At 40.4% G+C, this 16,681-nt stretch overlaps 1 protein-coding gene across 3 annotated transcripts in view; it reads right to left on the bottom strand.

Moving 5' to 3' along the window:
* The window catches only part of CCDC51 (coiled-coil domain containing 51), a 225,447-nt gene that overhangs the window by 69,439 nt on the left and 139,327 nt on the right, over positions 1–16,681 (bottom strand). For all 3 annotated transcript variants that reach the window (XM_044078022.1, XM_044078023.1, XM_044078024.1), the window contains exon 3: positions 8,891–9,055. In XM_044078022.1, the coding sequence (XP_043933957.1) occupies positions 8,891–9,055 (165 nt within the window). The remainder of the gene's footprint in view (positions 1–8,890; positions 9,056–16,681) is intronic.

The following is a 16,681-nucleotide window of genomic DNA, read 5'->3' as shown; positions in this document are numbered from 1 at the left end:
TTCAAATCACTTATAGATCCCTTCCATAGGAAGAAAAGGTCGTCTACGAACCTTTTATAAAATGCTGTGCGTGTATTATTTATTATAAATTGGTCCTCGAAGGTCGCCATGACAATATTGGCATAGCTGTTAGCACAGCTAGTGCCCATGGCGACCCCCTTCACCTGTTTATAGCAACTGTCAGCATACAGAAAGACATTATTTTCGAGAACCAGTTCCATTAACAATGCTAGATTCTCAATCCTATTCCTAGGTAAGCTTGAATACTTATTGAGAAAATCTTCTAAGCAACATAAGCCCTCATGATTAGGGATACAAGTAAATAATGAAGTGACATCCATGGTCACAAATATAATGTTATCAATATCCTGAATTGGAGAGGAAGTAACGAATTTATATGAGTCCCTTAGGAAATGTTCCGTATCTTGTAATATAAATGATGAACATTTCACATATGGTTTCAGCTGTTGATCCAAATACATCGAAATTGGTTCTGTCAACCAACCAGAACCCGCCACTATAGGTCTAAGATCTGGTTGTAGGGCATTCTTATGGATCTTAGGCAAACCTGAAATAGTAGGTATTAAGGGATATTCTACTACCATAAACCTATAGAGATCATCAGAAATAGCACCCTCCATTTTAAGTTCATTTAATGTACTATCAATTCGTTGTTTCATGTTATGAACAACATCTGCCATCACGTTAATGTAGGCTTCGTCATTCAACAAACCAACCATCCTTGAATTGTAATACGTAGTGTCCAATACAACTACTGGTCCTCCCTTGTCGGCTGGACGTATTACAATATTATTATTAAACTTCAAACTATGAAATGCTTCGGTCTGAGTCCTAGTCAGATTATTACCATGTATGTGGTTACTAAAGGAAAAATCATTGTAAAGATCTTTTTCTACAGCCTGTAAAAAGATTTCAACATTAGAGTGCATTGGTGGCATATAGCAACTCTTATTTCTAAGTAACGGACAAGCATTGACTTGATTATCATTGAATAATAACTTCAAGCATACATTTCTAGCAAAAAGTCTAATAGCAATAATAATCTGGCCCAAATCCAAATTGGAAGTGGGAACAAAGGACATGCCTCTAACAGCTCAGTCTCAGATTCAGATAAACAATGACTGGATATATTACATACCAGTGTACTCATGTCCAAAATTTCTGTAGAGTTTGTTGATGGACATGTGATATGTCTTTCTTCTTGGCCGCATGACTGCTGTCGTTCTCGATGGACCGTTTCCGGTTGAGCCGTATAGGAAAAGGGGCATCGATGGGATTATGCTTGTCCACCCTGTCAAGTTGAATCTTTCTTCTCACTGCTCCTGCCAGACCAATACTAGTGTTAGGTGGATCGGAACCCATACTGTCTGGAGCAGATGCACCATCCACAACCATATCATTACATATATCAAAATGAAATATATTTTTTAATCTTTCCTTAGGCTTGCCCAAAGAATATTTTATATTGCATGTGCTACAGTGTTGTCTTATTAAATTGTTTTTAGCCCCTAATGTTTTATATATTTTTGAAACTTCGTAATGCACTACATAGTGCTTGGGTTATATGGAAAATATACATATGCATGATCACGCCTTTTTATTGGATGACGATTGGATACTAAGTATTTAAAATGTAGCACTGCTTGATTTGTCCTTGTTTGTCTGATGAAGCGGCGTTCACCAGCCGTGAAAGCGCTAACAATAAACTTGTATTCCCTGCCAGTATTGCATCGTTTATTCGTATGTGTGGAATTACAGCATTTTGTCAATGTTTGTTGGATATCTATTGAACCGAATGGTTGTATCACAGTGGACTAGCCGGTGAGGTCAACGGCGTCTTTTGTGAAGGTTGCAAAAGGGTTTTGAAACCAGTAACAACGCACTTTGGCGTACTTGGGCGCCCTACGTGAGTGGGCTGATTTGATATAGCTTCAACTTTAAGCAGTTGTGTGCATTTTTGTACATCTAGCTTTATCTAGTCCTTAAAGTTTTCTGAAACTAACAATAATACGCCCGAGTGAGACTGAGTGTTTCTACATTAACGAACTGATACGCTAGAGCTTTTGGCTCAGGTGGTAACGTAAGTTACACTACATTTTGTTTTCACTCTCAGCCTTCTAGGGATTGCAGGTTTTCTACATATATATATATATATATATATATATATATATATATATGTATGTATGTGCATATATATATATATATATATATATATATATATATATATGTGTGTGTGTGTGTGTGTATATATATATTTATGGGTCTACCTGAAAACACCAAACGCTGACAACGCCAACACCGAGATAACAGACACTGGAAGATCGACAATGGAGATGACCGACGACTGAAAATCCCAACCCTGAGAACACCGACATGTTAAGGTAAGTGTGTGATAGTGACGGACGTTAAGGTCAGGGTGCGGGTAAGGTAAGTGTGCGATAGTGACAGACTTTAGGGTTAGGGGTGGGTTAAGTGAGTTAGGGTTAGGGCACGGTTTAGGTGAGTGTGCGATAGTGACGGTCCTTAGGGTTAGGGTTTGGGTTAAGGTTAGTGCATAGATAGTTGTGTATGTAAGGTTTAGTGTAGGTTTGTAAGGTTTTTGGTGTGCTTGTGTTATGTGTGTGTTTTACGGAAAAGGTATTTGTTTTGTTTTGTTGATTGTCGGGATTGTGGCTTGTCGGGCATGTGAAGTTTCGTGCTTTTGAACTTTCGGTTTTGTGGTGTCGGTTATCTCGTTGTCTGTGTTTTTGCGTGTCGGTGTTTTCAAGTAGACCCATATTTATATATATTTCTGGTGTAGTTATTTGGGTTAGTCTAAATCTTTTGCTTGCAAACAAGATCTGGGGATGTGGCCCAGACATCAAGGGATAGGGGTTAGCCTTGAGTCAGTGGAAGCTGTTGAGCTTTAGTATTCAGCCGAGTTGGAGCCGTGAACGGCTCTGAACCCAACCAACAGAATGTAGACAGGATGGACAACATGGAACGTTATGGTAAGTACATAACTTCTTATTACCTGACTTGCATGTCTCCAACCAGCAATTCTACTCTATTCTTTCAAAACTTTGAATGTTCTAATATCGACCCCTATTCAGCGAAACCTGAAAATATTGAAGCGACAGAAAACAAATTTTTTTTCCTAGGGAAAGAATTTGGTTGTCCGTTTCTGTTGCTTCGGTATTTTCAGCGCTGTGGTGGAAAGTTACGGGTCGGGTTCAGGTAAGTGTGCGATCGAGTGCGGGTTAGGTTAGTTAGGGTTAGGGTGCGGGTTAGGCATGTGTGCGATTGTGTGGACGTGAGGGTTAGGGCGGGTTAGGCATGTGTGCGATTGTGTGGGCGTGAGGGTTAGGGTGGGTTAGGTATGTGTGCAATTGTGTGGATGCGAGGGTTAAGGCGGGGTAGGTGAGTTAGGGTTAGGGCGCGGGTGAGGTGAGTGTGTGATAGTGACAGACCTTAGGGTTAGGATTTGGGTTAAGGTACAAGGATAGTTAGTGGTGGGTGTATAGTTTAGTGTAGGTTTAGGTGTATGTGTGTGGATTGCTGTTTCTTTGGTGTGTTTGTGTTGTGTGTGTGTGTTTTGGAACAGCAAATTTTTTTCCCTAGGGTTCGATGTTTTCAGCTTTCACTGAATAGGGGGTCTATATTAGAACATTCCAAGTTTTGAAACTTCGATGTTCTAATATAGACCCATTCCATTCTATAGGTGGCTGTAGGATACAGCTGGCCTTTTTAGGAAGAGAGGCCACCATATCAAAGCTTTCTCATAGCTACACTGGTGGCATCCTTTAACACGTCCCCCAAATGAAGGAACCATAGGATCTCTGTGCAGTTACAAAGACCCTCTGCATTCTTCTCAGGGGGAAGATGCTGAACTGTACATGGACAGACTCCATGCCCTGCCACTAAACGCTGTATCCTACGGACTGCTACAAAGTAACCTATATCTGGCATACATGGCATCCTTTGACCCAATATTGATGGATTTACTGCACATCAGCAAGTCAAATGGCATCAGAAATATTCTGTCTAGGGATCGAAACCTCTTCCACATCGACAGAATGGTTTGGAGAGACAGGCTTATCTCACTGAGGATACTGCTGCTCTGGAACAAACTTCCCCACCTATATAAAACAAATTTATCCCTGTCCATATTTTAGCACAACTTGGATCTATGGATGGGAAACAAGAAAATTTACTCCAGGACTGCCCCTGTACATCTAATAGACATAGGCAGCTCTTAAATGCTTTATCCCATGTATGGGTCCCCTCAAATAATCTATAGTATGATCCCAGTTATTCCCACTAGGAATAATATAGAATTACTATAGGATGGGTAAGGCTAGTCCAATACCAAATTGGATAGGTTAATTCAAGCACCAGAAGGGAAACTGGCAAAGCTTAATATGGCTCACAAGGACAGATAGCTTAGCACTTACCTATGAATCTATTAGAGGGCCAACCCCCATTGATGGATCATTTCAAGGAATTCCCTACACATGTTGTCTTTGAGGAAGAGGAATGCTGGGGAGAGAGCATCCTGATTATCATCAGCAGAAACTGTAGGTGACTGTATGCGTTAGTGAAAGTGCTGCCTCTTGTAGAAGGTTTTCTTCAGAGGGGGAGAAGGCGAGGCCAAAGATAAGGAAAATACATACTTGAATGGTGAATGTGCAAGACCTTGGGCCTTTTTCTGAGCTTTTGGCACTGACATTTGCAGCACAGCAGGAGAAAGAAAGAGACATCACCAGTGACAAATCTGATGTCAGTGACTATGCTGGGCTTGACATCAGAAAGCAACAACTGCAGCTTACATTTCTGGCATTGAGCTTAAAACTGAGGTTTGCCTTGATGACAAGACACTTGGTGTCAAGTACTGCAGGATCTGGCACAATGGATCGGTGCAGACGCCAAAAAGCCCAGTGTTGACACTGAAGTCCAAGGTCCAAACATTAGGTCTACATCTACATGGTTTGTGAAGCAAACAAGTCTAGCCAGATTCTGATGAAGTCTATGATGAAAGCGTTTAACCAACTGTGATTAAAATTGTGTGGCTCTGACTTGTGTTCAACAGCTTTTTCTGTGAACTTCGCCAAATTGGGCAGAACTGCATTTACGTCTTTGGTTTTCAGAAAGCTAGGATCAAGGAAAAGCAGCAGATGCAACCACTTTAGCAGCTGCTTAACTGGCTATTCCACAGTTTTAGGGTGGTTATGCACATTTACTTTTTTCAGGTGGTTGGTCACCAACAACTCTAACTCTGAGGATGAGGAGTTAAAAGATTTGTTATTCCTGGCCTAACAAAGCATATTCAAAGAGAAGAAACTTGCTTACTTCTGCTTTGCAAAATAGAAGTGGTGAATTATCTGAAAAGTTGTAACTTTTGGGGTGTGCTGTTTGTCAAAACAGTAGCCAAAAATGTCCCGTCTGCCCTGGATAAGAATTTCCCCCCACAGGAATCTCTTTTTAAAACAGTCCATTTTTTTAAATAAAGGACAAAATCCCCAAGAAGTGGGGGGAGGGGGGTCAGAAATAAATGAATGAAGAACAGAATGGTTTTTAATTGTTTTTTATTAATTTTGATTGGCAGAGTGACAAAAAATTGGCATATACCCAAAGATAAAGATACTAAAGAATGAGACAGCTTACTAAAATTTAGAAAAAAATCAAGCTATCTTAATGCTTGTTGTGCTTACCGTTGCTGTTAAAAAGGATGGACCTCCTCTTAATGAATGCACCTTTATATCTGAATTTAGGTTCTCTAGACATCTGTACTGGCAAAATGAAATAACAGTTTGGCACTCAACCTTTCGGAAGATCATTCTGCAAAAGAAATCTGGCCTAACCTCTGTGGTGTGGCAAAATAAACATACACATTTAAATCTCACTAGTTCTGAGTCACTGTGGTGAGGCATAACTTAGATTAATCAGCTAAAAAGTATGATGATTCTCTCATAACCAATAGGAAAAAAAGTAAAATAAAACTCAGATGCAACCATCTTCCTGAAAATATAAACGTTAATGAAAGATAATGGGTTACATATATAAAAACATGTATGGATGTACAGATATTGTTGACGGGGAAAAATGTTTCCATGTCTGAACAGCTGATGTAGCCTGCACCAAGGTGTCTGCCTCACTCAATTTGTACCTACTTATGAAACCCCAAGTCCCCTCTATGTCAATGCAGAAGTCACATAGTCTGTCTTAACCACCAGATATCTCATTAGAGTTAATAACCTACCTAGACGGTGTGCAAACTGGGAATTTGAAATCTGAAGTAATGGGTTTGTGGGAGGGCTTGTATTTTTGCATAATCATTTTTGCAAAATTAAAAAAAAAAGCCCACCTCTTAAGATGAGGTCCATTAACTCTACCACAGCCCTCTCTACACTACCTTCTCAATTAAGTACTTTCCTATGTTTTTCAAAAGACCATCTCACAAAATGTGATCTACATTTCTTATTCAAAGTCCACCTACTATTCCTGACCTCCAGCCTCGGATTTTGATCCCCTCAGCCTCCACATATGTCTAGTGTATGAATCTAAGCAAGTCACCTAACCAGAAAGACCCCCCCCCCCCTGCACTAAAAAGAAGCACTTTTGCATTGTGGGTTTACCTATAAATGCAATTCAGAAATTGTCAATTGTGATACAGCATGTGTAACCCAATTGTCTCTTTTCTTACTTTCTTGGGTCTTAAACGTTTACACTTTTCATCCTATGTATTATACCCAATGAAGTACTTCAAATGTCAGATAGCATGCAGCTTCCTCAGTGAAAAAGTCTGCTGAACTATTGCTTCAGTATTTCTCTGTACCACATCTCAGTGGTGCTGAATAGTTACTGCTGTTCATGACAACCGACCGTGTGTTGGATTTTATTTTCCAAAGTATAAGGAAATGGTGAAATATCCAGAGGTCTACCATCACCTCTACATTCGGTCTCTCAACTTACTTTCAGACCTAATCTTCTTCTTACCAGCAATGGTGGAATTAAAAGTGTTGCCTTTTAGCTCTCCACAATGAGAAAACAATTATCAAGAGTGTTTCTCACCCAAAATCATCCTGAATCTTGATTTTCAAATGCAGTGGGTAAGGTAATCATTTGAAATGTTGGGACCCACTACAGTGAGTCCCAAAATACAAACTGAATGACTGAAAAAAAAAAACAGATTTACATTTAAGTCTGACAGGGCATTTTCCAAAATATTCACTTTTTTCTAGGGTACAGCAATCTTATTATACACACACACACACACACACACACACACACACACACACACACCATTAGGGGGATAAAAAGTCTTACACACATACACACATCAGGGGGTGCAGGGGGGGACCCCTGCAAATAAAAAAAAAAGTTTAAAGCAGAACAGCAACATTTGAAATTCGCTTCTCTCCTGGATTTTCAATCTTTGTTTTTCAGTCTGTCAGCACTCCGCATTTCGAATGCCAAGATTTTAACAGGGAGCCAGTGGGTAAGATAAGACAGTATGTTTTCTTTTATTTTCCTCAGCTACCTTAAATGATTGTTAATTAAGCATTTACATTGCTATCTAAGGCCCCATGGATACCAGGCACTGCTCCTGTATAATGACTAGAAAAAGTCATCCAGTTTTCTCTTACATACCTCACAACAAATATAAAATAAAAAATAAAGTCCAAAATATAAACGACCAAGCAAGACCAGGATCCACCACAACAAAAATGTAATCCAACCTCTAGCGCCTCGGCAGTAGCCTTCCAAGCAGAATACACACAGAAAAGATGAAACACATATTTATACAATGATATTAAGTTAATCACTCAATCAAGCAATTATACAATTAAAACACTTGGAGTTTAAAATTCAAATAAAAACTCTCCAATTACATTCTATATTAATGCCCCCAGGGGATAAAGTGCTATATTTCAGTATAAAAAGCTTTTCCTTATACAAAAGTTTTTTCTTTATGTTAATATTATACTGAGTGCTAGGAATATGTTCTAAAATTGTTTCTAACAAACCTTCTGGGTTACTACTATGGTGTTTTTTAAAGTGCATTGCAAGTGGACTTTTTTTTTCATTTTAAATGTCCCTGACATGTTCCTGTATCCCTGTCTTAAATGCTCTTTTGCTTTCACCTACATAGAACATTCCACATGGACATCTAAGTGCATATACAATACTTTGTGTATTACATGAAAACTTTGCATTAGGTTGAAAATGCACTTCATTAATATACTGAAATGTTCTACTTACATACTGACATGCATCTGCCACAAGGATATGTTCCCAGCAAGTTAGGATTATAACTCAAACATATACTAGGTCTCAAAAAATCTAGCATGAGCTACCATATCCTTTATGTTTTTACCCCTTCTAAATAAAAAGTTTAAATTTTTATCAAATATGTCTACCAGATCCCTGTATTTAAACAAGGAAGTCCAATAAAATTGGATAGTTTGTTTAACTTCATCTGCCAACAAATCACAAGTCATGGCTGTGTATATCTTTCTTAAATTATCTGTTTTTTCTTAAATCTGCCTTGATATTTATTATTACAGCTATTAGCAAGCTTACAAATAATGTCTTTACTAACTTTATCCAGAGACAATAATACTTCATCTGCATTGTAACCCATTTTAATGAACAATTGTGATTTTTTTTTTTGTAATTCACTGTTTACTTCATCAGTATTATTACATAGCCTCATTACTCTAGTCAATTATCCATAGGATAAAGATTTTAAAAGATGTGGGGGTGGCAACTAGTTGTATCCAAAAATGCAAACCATTCTCAAACTTCCGATATACCTCAGTGACAATTTTCCCATTCTTACCTCCTTCAAGACTGATATACAAAAAGTTCACTTTATTCTCTTACATACCTGTAGCAGTTTGTGTTCCAAGGTAGCCAGTTCAAGGTACTGGATATCCTCTCTTGAGACCCTGTCAAGTCGGTCTCGGATCTCCTTCAACTTTAGCTGTTGAGCTTCTAGGTTCTCTCGAGCCTCTCGCACAATTCCACGAGAAACCATGAATTCTTTCTCTGCCTGAAGAGAAAAAACAGGAAATGTTACTAATTTTCCATTATTCTGGTGTTGCTTAAATGTCACAATATGTCTAAATATGTCAAAAAAAATGCAGAGCTTCAAGAATCAAAAGATACCTCCCTTATTTAAACATAATTCCAAATTTGAGCCAGTAGTTTTATTAACTCATATCAGCCCATTTACTAAACTTTTTTAATGTAACAACCTTAAGATCTGGGTTTCAGTCATGTGCAGATGAGAAAAAGATGCATGTACTATTCAGCAGACAGACTGGAACAATAAGAGACACCTGAATGCCTAGTATCGGTTTACTTCACTACCCAGTTGGGTGCTTTTGCTGCGCATCTGCTAACTTCACAAGTGGAAATCAGTACAAAGTGAGATTATATACCATATCCTAAAGTACGGGAGATATATTTGGTCCTACAAAACTCCAAGTCTATTGTTCCACCAGCATCACTGACATGGGAACATCAGGAATAACCAAGCCAGTGCAGCAAGAGACATGCTTCTCAATCAGATATTCACTGCATCATTCCTTATTTGAAAAACTCTGAAAAAAAGATAAGAGTCATGATAAGCGGTTTTGCTGTTTAGCAATTTTGCCAGTGATGCAATAAAACAAAAAGCATATAGTTTTCCTGCAAAATAAACTTTGAAAGATGGCTGCCTATCAGGCAACATTGACTCTACAGAGCAAGAAGGTCTTAACCAGCACAGATTCCTGTCCAGGATCACATGCTGTTAAAAAGAAGTTATGTACTCACCATAACGTTCCATCTGTGTTGTTGATCTTCATTCTTTCCTCACAAATGGGTTCAGATCCGATCCATCAGATCTGATGTGGATGATGCTACAGCTCACAGCCACCAGATATCTTGAGCTTCTCCCTTACCCACAATGCACCCTGCCAACTATCTCAGATCTTGTTTGCTGCTATATAGCATACAAGGCTAGGGAGAAATATGGGAAGTCATATCCACAGTCATATAAACATGTAAATGTACCTATTCAGAGAACATGTAACTGCTCATTCCTCCAGAAGTTATGGACGGGGGTAGATGGAAGGGGAAGAGAGGAAAGAATGAAGATCGACATCACAGATGGAACATTCTGTTAAGTACACAACTTCTTTACCTGATGCTGACAATCTTCATTCTATCCTCAAGAATGGGACAGTGTCCCTAGCTACTTGAATCCAGGGCGGACTCAAAGAAGGATATTTTTGAGCACCATAGAACCAAATGATGCCCTTCCTCTGGAGAACAGATCTGATTTGTAATGAATGAAAAAGGTATGAGGAGTAGCCCAAGCTGCTGCAGCACAAATGTCATCCACAGATATCTTAGGCTGAAAACCTGTGGAAGTAGCCACACATCTAGTGGAGTGTGTGTTCAATGGATGTGTAAGAGAAATGCCTAATTTATTATAGACAAAAGAGATGCAATTTGCTAACCACTTTGATATAGTCATTTTTAGAAACAGATTTCCCAAATTTTGGTCCAGAGAAGGAAACAAACAGTTGGTCTGCTTTCCTGATTTTTTCTGTTCTATGCAGACAGAAACGCAACTGTTTATGAACATCCAGTAAATGTAAGATATAGTCTCCTTTGTTGGCAAATTTAGGAAAAAATACTGGCAAATTGATAAAAATATTTATGCTGGATTCTGACACCACCTTTGGAAGAAAGGATGGATTGATATGCAAGGTCACTTGTTTGTGTCTTTTGGCTTTTCCCGGTTAGGGGTCGCCACAGCAGAACTCCGGTCTGCTAATGATTGGCAGTAGATGTTTACATACTGGTTTGCCGGGCCTAATGCACAACCTTCAACAAAGGAATGCCCATTCACGCATGTTGCTACACAGAAACGCTCAAACTGATAATCGAACGGGCAATGTCTAACTGTGAGGCGACAACGCTACCACAGCACCAAGGTCACTATCTTTGTGAAAAACCAAGTAAGGAAGTTTAGAAGATAGTGCTTGGATCTCAGACATTCTTCTTGCAGAAGTGATGGCAACCAAGAAGATAGTCTTTATGAGAAAAATTTAAGGTCACATGTAGCTGCTGGTTCAAAGAGAGGTTGTATGAGAGACTGCAGCATTGAATTTAGGTCCCATGGAGGTGTAGGGTCTTTAAAAGGAAGCTTTAGAAGGAGTGTCCCTTTTAAAAAGGCCTTGCTCAACTTGTGAGAAGCTATGGGTGCACCATTCAGTCATGTATGTAATTTGAAATTGCTGATAACTGTACTCTAATGGTTGAGGCACTAGCATTGTTTTGAAAAAGATGAGCAAGGAAATCTAAGATGTGATAAACAGAGGCTGAAAAGGGGTCAAGTTTATGCTGCTGAGCCCAAATGGCAAACCTTTTTCCATTTATTAGAATATGTTTTCCTTGTCAAGTGTTTATGGGAAGACAGAATTATACGTCGGACAGGTGATAAGAGCATAGATTGGCTGGCTACTAAGGGGACTACAGAAACCAAGCAGTCAGCTTGAAGTTTGGTATATCCAGGTGTGACATGCCTGTAGTGTGAGACAGGAGGTCCAGAATTGGATCTAGGTTCCACTATGGTTGAACCAGGTGAGGCCACAGGAAGGGAAATCAAATTTGTCAAGGCCAATAGGGAGCAATAAGGATCACTGTGCTCTTCGATCTGGCAGTTTTCTGCAGAAATTTTGGAGTCAGTGGGGTTGATGGGAATGCATAAAGAAGAGCAGGAGGCCAATCGTTAAATAGAGCATCTGTCAGTGACTATTTCCACTAGGGGATCAGGGCAAAGTAGTTGCTGTACTTGTTATTTAGGGGAGAAGCAAAAATATCGTAGGATGGCTGGCCCCATCAATGGAAAATCTCATTTGCCACCTTCTTGTTTAGGGATCACTTATGTGGAAGTAGTATGCACCTCCCCAGTTTGCCTGCAATCATGCTGAATCTCCCTGGAATGTGTGTCGCTAAAAGAAAGTGGTCTGAAGAGATCACCCACTGCCAGATCCTGAGCGCTTCTCGACACAGTAGGCAATATTTGGTTCCCCCAGTTTGTTAACTTACCAGAAGACTGACATGTTGTCCATTTGAATGGCAATCATCCCACAGGGAAGAACATCTTGAAATGCTCCCAATGCCAAGAGCACTGCTCTCAACTCAAGAGCATTTATATGCAAATTGGTCTCTTCTGGGGACCAAGTACCCTGGACTGTCTTCCCCAGATAATGCCCCCCCCTACCTGGGAAGCATCTGTGGTCACTATGGCATTGGGCTGTTGGGGAATGAATGGACGGCCATGGAGCAGTTGATCAGACTAGATCCACCAATAAAGATCTCTTCTGCAAATGTTGGTAATTATTATCTGATATGACACTGACTGAAGAAAGACTGACCATTGGGTAGCCAGCATCCACTGTAGGATCCGCATGTAAAATCTGGCAACGGAATTAAGGATATCGCTGCAGCCATGAGGCCCAGAGTTCAGATGACTGCGCAGGCTGAGACTGATGTATTTCCTACAGCCTTTTTGACCTGTGACCTTATAGTTAGAACTTGGTGAGGTGAAAGGAACGCAATGGCTGTGTTTGTGTTGAGCACTGCTTCAACAAATTTCAGTGTCTAAGTTTGTTGGAGCTGTGATTTGTTGTAGTTTAGGGTTACTCCTAGGAAAGCATAGGTTTAGAGACCCTGATCTCTTGACTGCATGAGTTGATGCCTGGTCAGAACAGTAATAAGCCAGCCGTCCAGGTAGGGAAACACCCAGATTCCTGCAGTCTGAGGTGTGCTGCTGCTACTGCCATGCATTTGGTAAACACTATGCTGAGTCCAAATGGCAGTATTCTGAATTGGTAATGACTGGCTCCTAGCCAGAAGCATAAGTACTTCCAGGACCACCTGTTCATCTTTATGTGATAGTAGGTGTCCTGAAGATATATCGAGCATATCAAATCATCCTTGCCCAGAAAGGGAAGAATGGACTGAACCACGACCATCTGGATCTTGGTTCATTGAACAGATTGGTTTAGATTTGTTAGATTCAAAATTGGTCTCCAGTCTCCTGTCTTTTCTGGCAATAAAAAAGAACCTTGAGTAAGTTCCGGATCCTATCTGGTCTGGTGGGACTTCTTTGATGACTCATTTTCTAGTAGCTTTTGAATCTGAATTGCTGCCTGATCCCTCTGACTGGGTGGAACATCATGGGAGTTTTCTGGGAATTGGGGATGGAAGGGAAAATGGTATTATATAACATCTGGATATAATCCTCTGCACCAAAGTATCTTTTGTTAATTCTACCGAGGCTCTCTGGTGCAGGGACAATCTTCCACCGAATGTCTCCATAGGTGGACAGTCAGGCCTCCATTTAGCAGCACTGATATGTTTTATCGTCCACCTCTGCCACAAGGGAGATGACATCCATTGGAGTTCCTCCCTCTGCCTCTGGGGACACTTCCTCCACATGTCATGGAATGGACCTTGGGATTTTTTGAACCACATTTTCCAGCCACTCCATTGATTCTTGGATAAGGATCTCGGAGGGGGGGGGGGCAAAAACGTATGCCCATGGCAGACAAAGTCTTACCATCTTTCTCACAACCTTTGTTATATATATTATGGCCAAGAATTACACTGTTCTAATACTTCAGCAATCCTAAGCATTGGGCAGCAGTCAAATTTCAAAATGCATTTCAACTTCCTAAAATCATAAGAATAAAAGAAAAAGCCTGCCCCTTTTATGATGACCTGGGTCGGTACGAATACCTGCTAGATCCTGAAGCAAGTCCAAAGACCAAAAGTTACCCATACATGTCAGTAGAAGCCACATAACCTAATCGTCCTGTGAGGTAACCCTTATTACTGTTACAGTGGATTACCTGGAGCTGAAAGTCGTCCAAGAAGTCCGGAGTAAAGTTAACAGGTGTCTGTGGAGCTCTCTGTAGAAGAAAACATTAAAGAAGCATCTGCATTTTAAGATCTTTATTGTGGATAAAAACTTCAGGCAGATAAGCGTTGCTCTGTTACACGTGCATTACCAGTTAGTGCAGTTTCTTATATACACACATTGTTTTTAAGACAGCAGACACTCCATATTTGTGTATATAAGAAACTGAATTAACTGGTAATGCACATGTAACAGAGCATATAAGCCTAGCTGTGTAATTCAACCCAATTGTGTCCCTATGTATTATGGGTGTTTATTGGAGGGAGTATGTTAGGACATTTCTGGTGGTTATATTGAGGGGATATGTTAGTTCTGGCATTACTGTCTGTCTCTGTCTATTACAGATCTGGGTACCAGACCCAGGGTTAATTTATGACTTCCCATCCATTGGTCAAGGTTATGTTTAAAGGCTTGCCCCCCTGCTTATAGGTAGGGTAGGTGTGTTTGTATGTTATGTTGTGTTTGTTGTAGTATAGTTAGGTAGGTGTATGTGTGTTTCTTTGTGTGGTGGTGTATGTGCGTCTATGGTCACAATTTTGGTTTTCACGGTTGTGGGTCTTTGGGTATGTGGAATTTCGACTATACAGTCTCAAAATACTGAAATTCGACATTTCAGTATTTTGAGATTGCCTAGTGAATCCACTCAGACACACACACAACTCTTGTATACTGTGTTAGGATTAAAAGGTTGTCTGATAGCCTAATACACACCTTTGAATCTATGCAAACACCCACTGGGGCTTTTTTAAGCCTATCCATGCATCCCAAATCACTGACAACTTCTGGTTCCCTTGCTAAGTGTAACCGGGGCTTGGGAGATGAAATAATTACAAGCAGAGGCCTGAAAGATAAACCATTTATAGGCTGCATTTTCCCATTAGAGACACAGGTGTAAAACCAGGGATGAATTTCCTATTAACTCATCCAATTGTCCAACTTGCATTTGACTTGGGTTAGGGAAGAATCTGCTTCACATGGATGGGGATCCTGTTCCAGAGAAGGAGTAGTCTCTGAAATACATGTTTGTCTCTCCAGCGGGTCCTATTATATCACAGGCAAGGTTTAAGTTTTTAGAATGGGTAATTCTTGAGTGGTTTGTTTTGCAGACATGCAGGAGGCCAATTAGAGTGAGGTCTGATGATGTCTTGTATGCCAGGCATAGATCTTCCCTCAATAGTCTGCAGGAAAGAGAATACAGGGATAGGGCTTTGATGAGATCTGCAGAGAATGTTATTTATGCCATGTATTCTTTTAGGGAGACACCTCTGTGGATGTGCCAGTTGTTGGATATGCCTGGTTAGGTATATAACAAAGGAGGCATTGTACTAGGTGACAGGTGTGATGAATGCCGAATACAGTGGAACAATGACCTTTGTTTATAAGTTGTACAACATAGAATGATTTCCTCACCACTGTAGACACATAATGGTCAAAGGCTAGATCACTGTCTGCATACATTCCCATGTCCCTGACTACATGGTCGACTCTTAGGGGCATGTTGTCAAAATAACAGGGGTGGCTAACTTCCCAAAGGATACTATTATGCACTTCTTGGCATTTAGTTTTAGTTTACGGTTCTGATGCCAGTTATTTGTCTGCATTGTAGGTTATTACTAGACTAACGGCTTAAAAGGCCTTACAAGCCTAGTCAGTTTTACCCATTATATGGCCCCTAGGGGCAAAAGTATGGAATGGATTTGTGCCTATGCCTTGAGTAGTTTATGAATTGCTCCATAAGGGACATAAGGCACTACCCCAGGTGTGAATTTGTGATTCTCCATCCAGTGAGACACTCTGCATTTGAAGAAAGCCAGGGAGGGGCTCAGCTTAATGTGAATAGGAACCCTGTTCCAATGAAGGAGCAATCTCCGAGACACATATCCTGTGTCTTCTGCATGTTTTGTTTGAGTTGCTGACTAAGTTTAGATCCCTAGAGCAGGTAACCCTCATGCTGTTTGACTTGTGGATGTGTAGCAGTCCTTCTTGGAAAATAGTGTCAAAAGGGGGATTCTATGACTGCTCCTAATTTGCAAATGTCTGCAAAACTGGCCAGCCAGAGGCCCTTAATCTTGGCCTTCACTTCACAGAAGTAGATGCCAAAAAGGAGCGGTCCCAGGATTGATGCTTGAGGGACTCCACTGATAACTGGCCTCTTTGTAGAGGTGGACTCTCCAGTTCTAACTTCCAGGGTCCTGCCTGACAGCCATTGGGATATCTACTGGGTCAAATAAGGGCTTATACCCAAACTCAAGTTGTCAACAATGCCCGAGTGGGGTATTGTGCCAAATGCCTTTGCCTAGTCAAGGTAGGTAGAATGAACCACTTTGTCCTTGTCTGTTGCTTTGGTGACCTTTTCAAAGAATGGATCCACCTTTTCAAAGAAATTCACCAGGCTGAAAAGGCATGACCTGCCCTTGGATGAAACCAAACTGGATTGGGTACAGTAGCTGGAGGTTTCCTATGTCATTATTGATCATTTCCATGACAATTCTTTCCATGGTTTTGCATATGAAGACAGTGAGGCTTATGAGTCTTGTAATTTCCAGGGTTCATAGATAGCCCACCTTTGTGCAGAAGGATGATGGCTGCTATTCCCATTTGTGAGACACAAAGCCTGTTTGGAGGCTACAGTTAAATATTTCATAGTATTTAGAAGGCAGCCTGGGATACTGTCAAGGCCCATCGATGCAGTGTTCT

Source organism: Protopterus annectens, chromosome 7.part0 (genome assembly GCF_019279795.1).
Source record: "Protopterus annectens isolate FY-2018-M chromosome 7.part0, PAN1.0, whole genome shotgun sequence".
Classification (NCBI taxonomy): Eukaryota; Metazoa; Chordata; order Ceratodontiformes; family Protopteridae; genus Protopterus; species Protopterus annectens.
The sequence above is the reverse complement of the archived record's forward strand: the minus strand, read 5'-3'. Positions and strand labels throughout refer to the sequence as shown.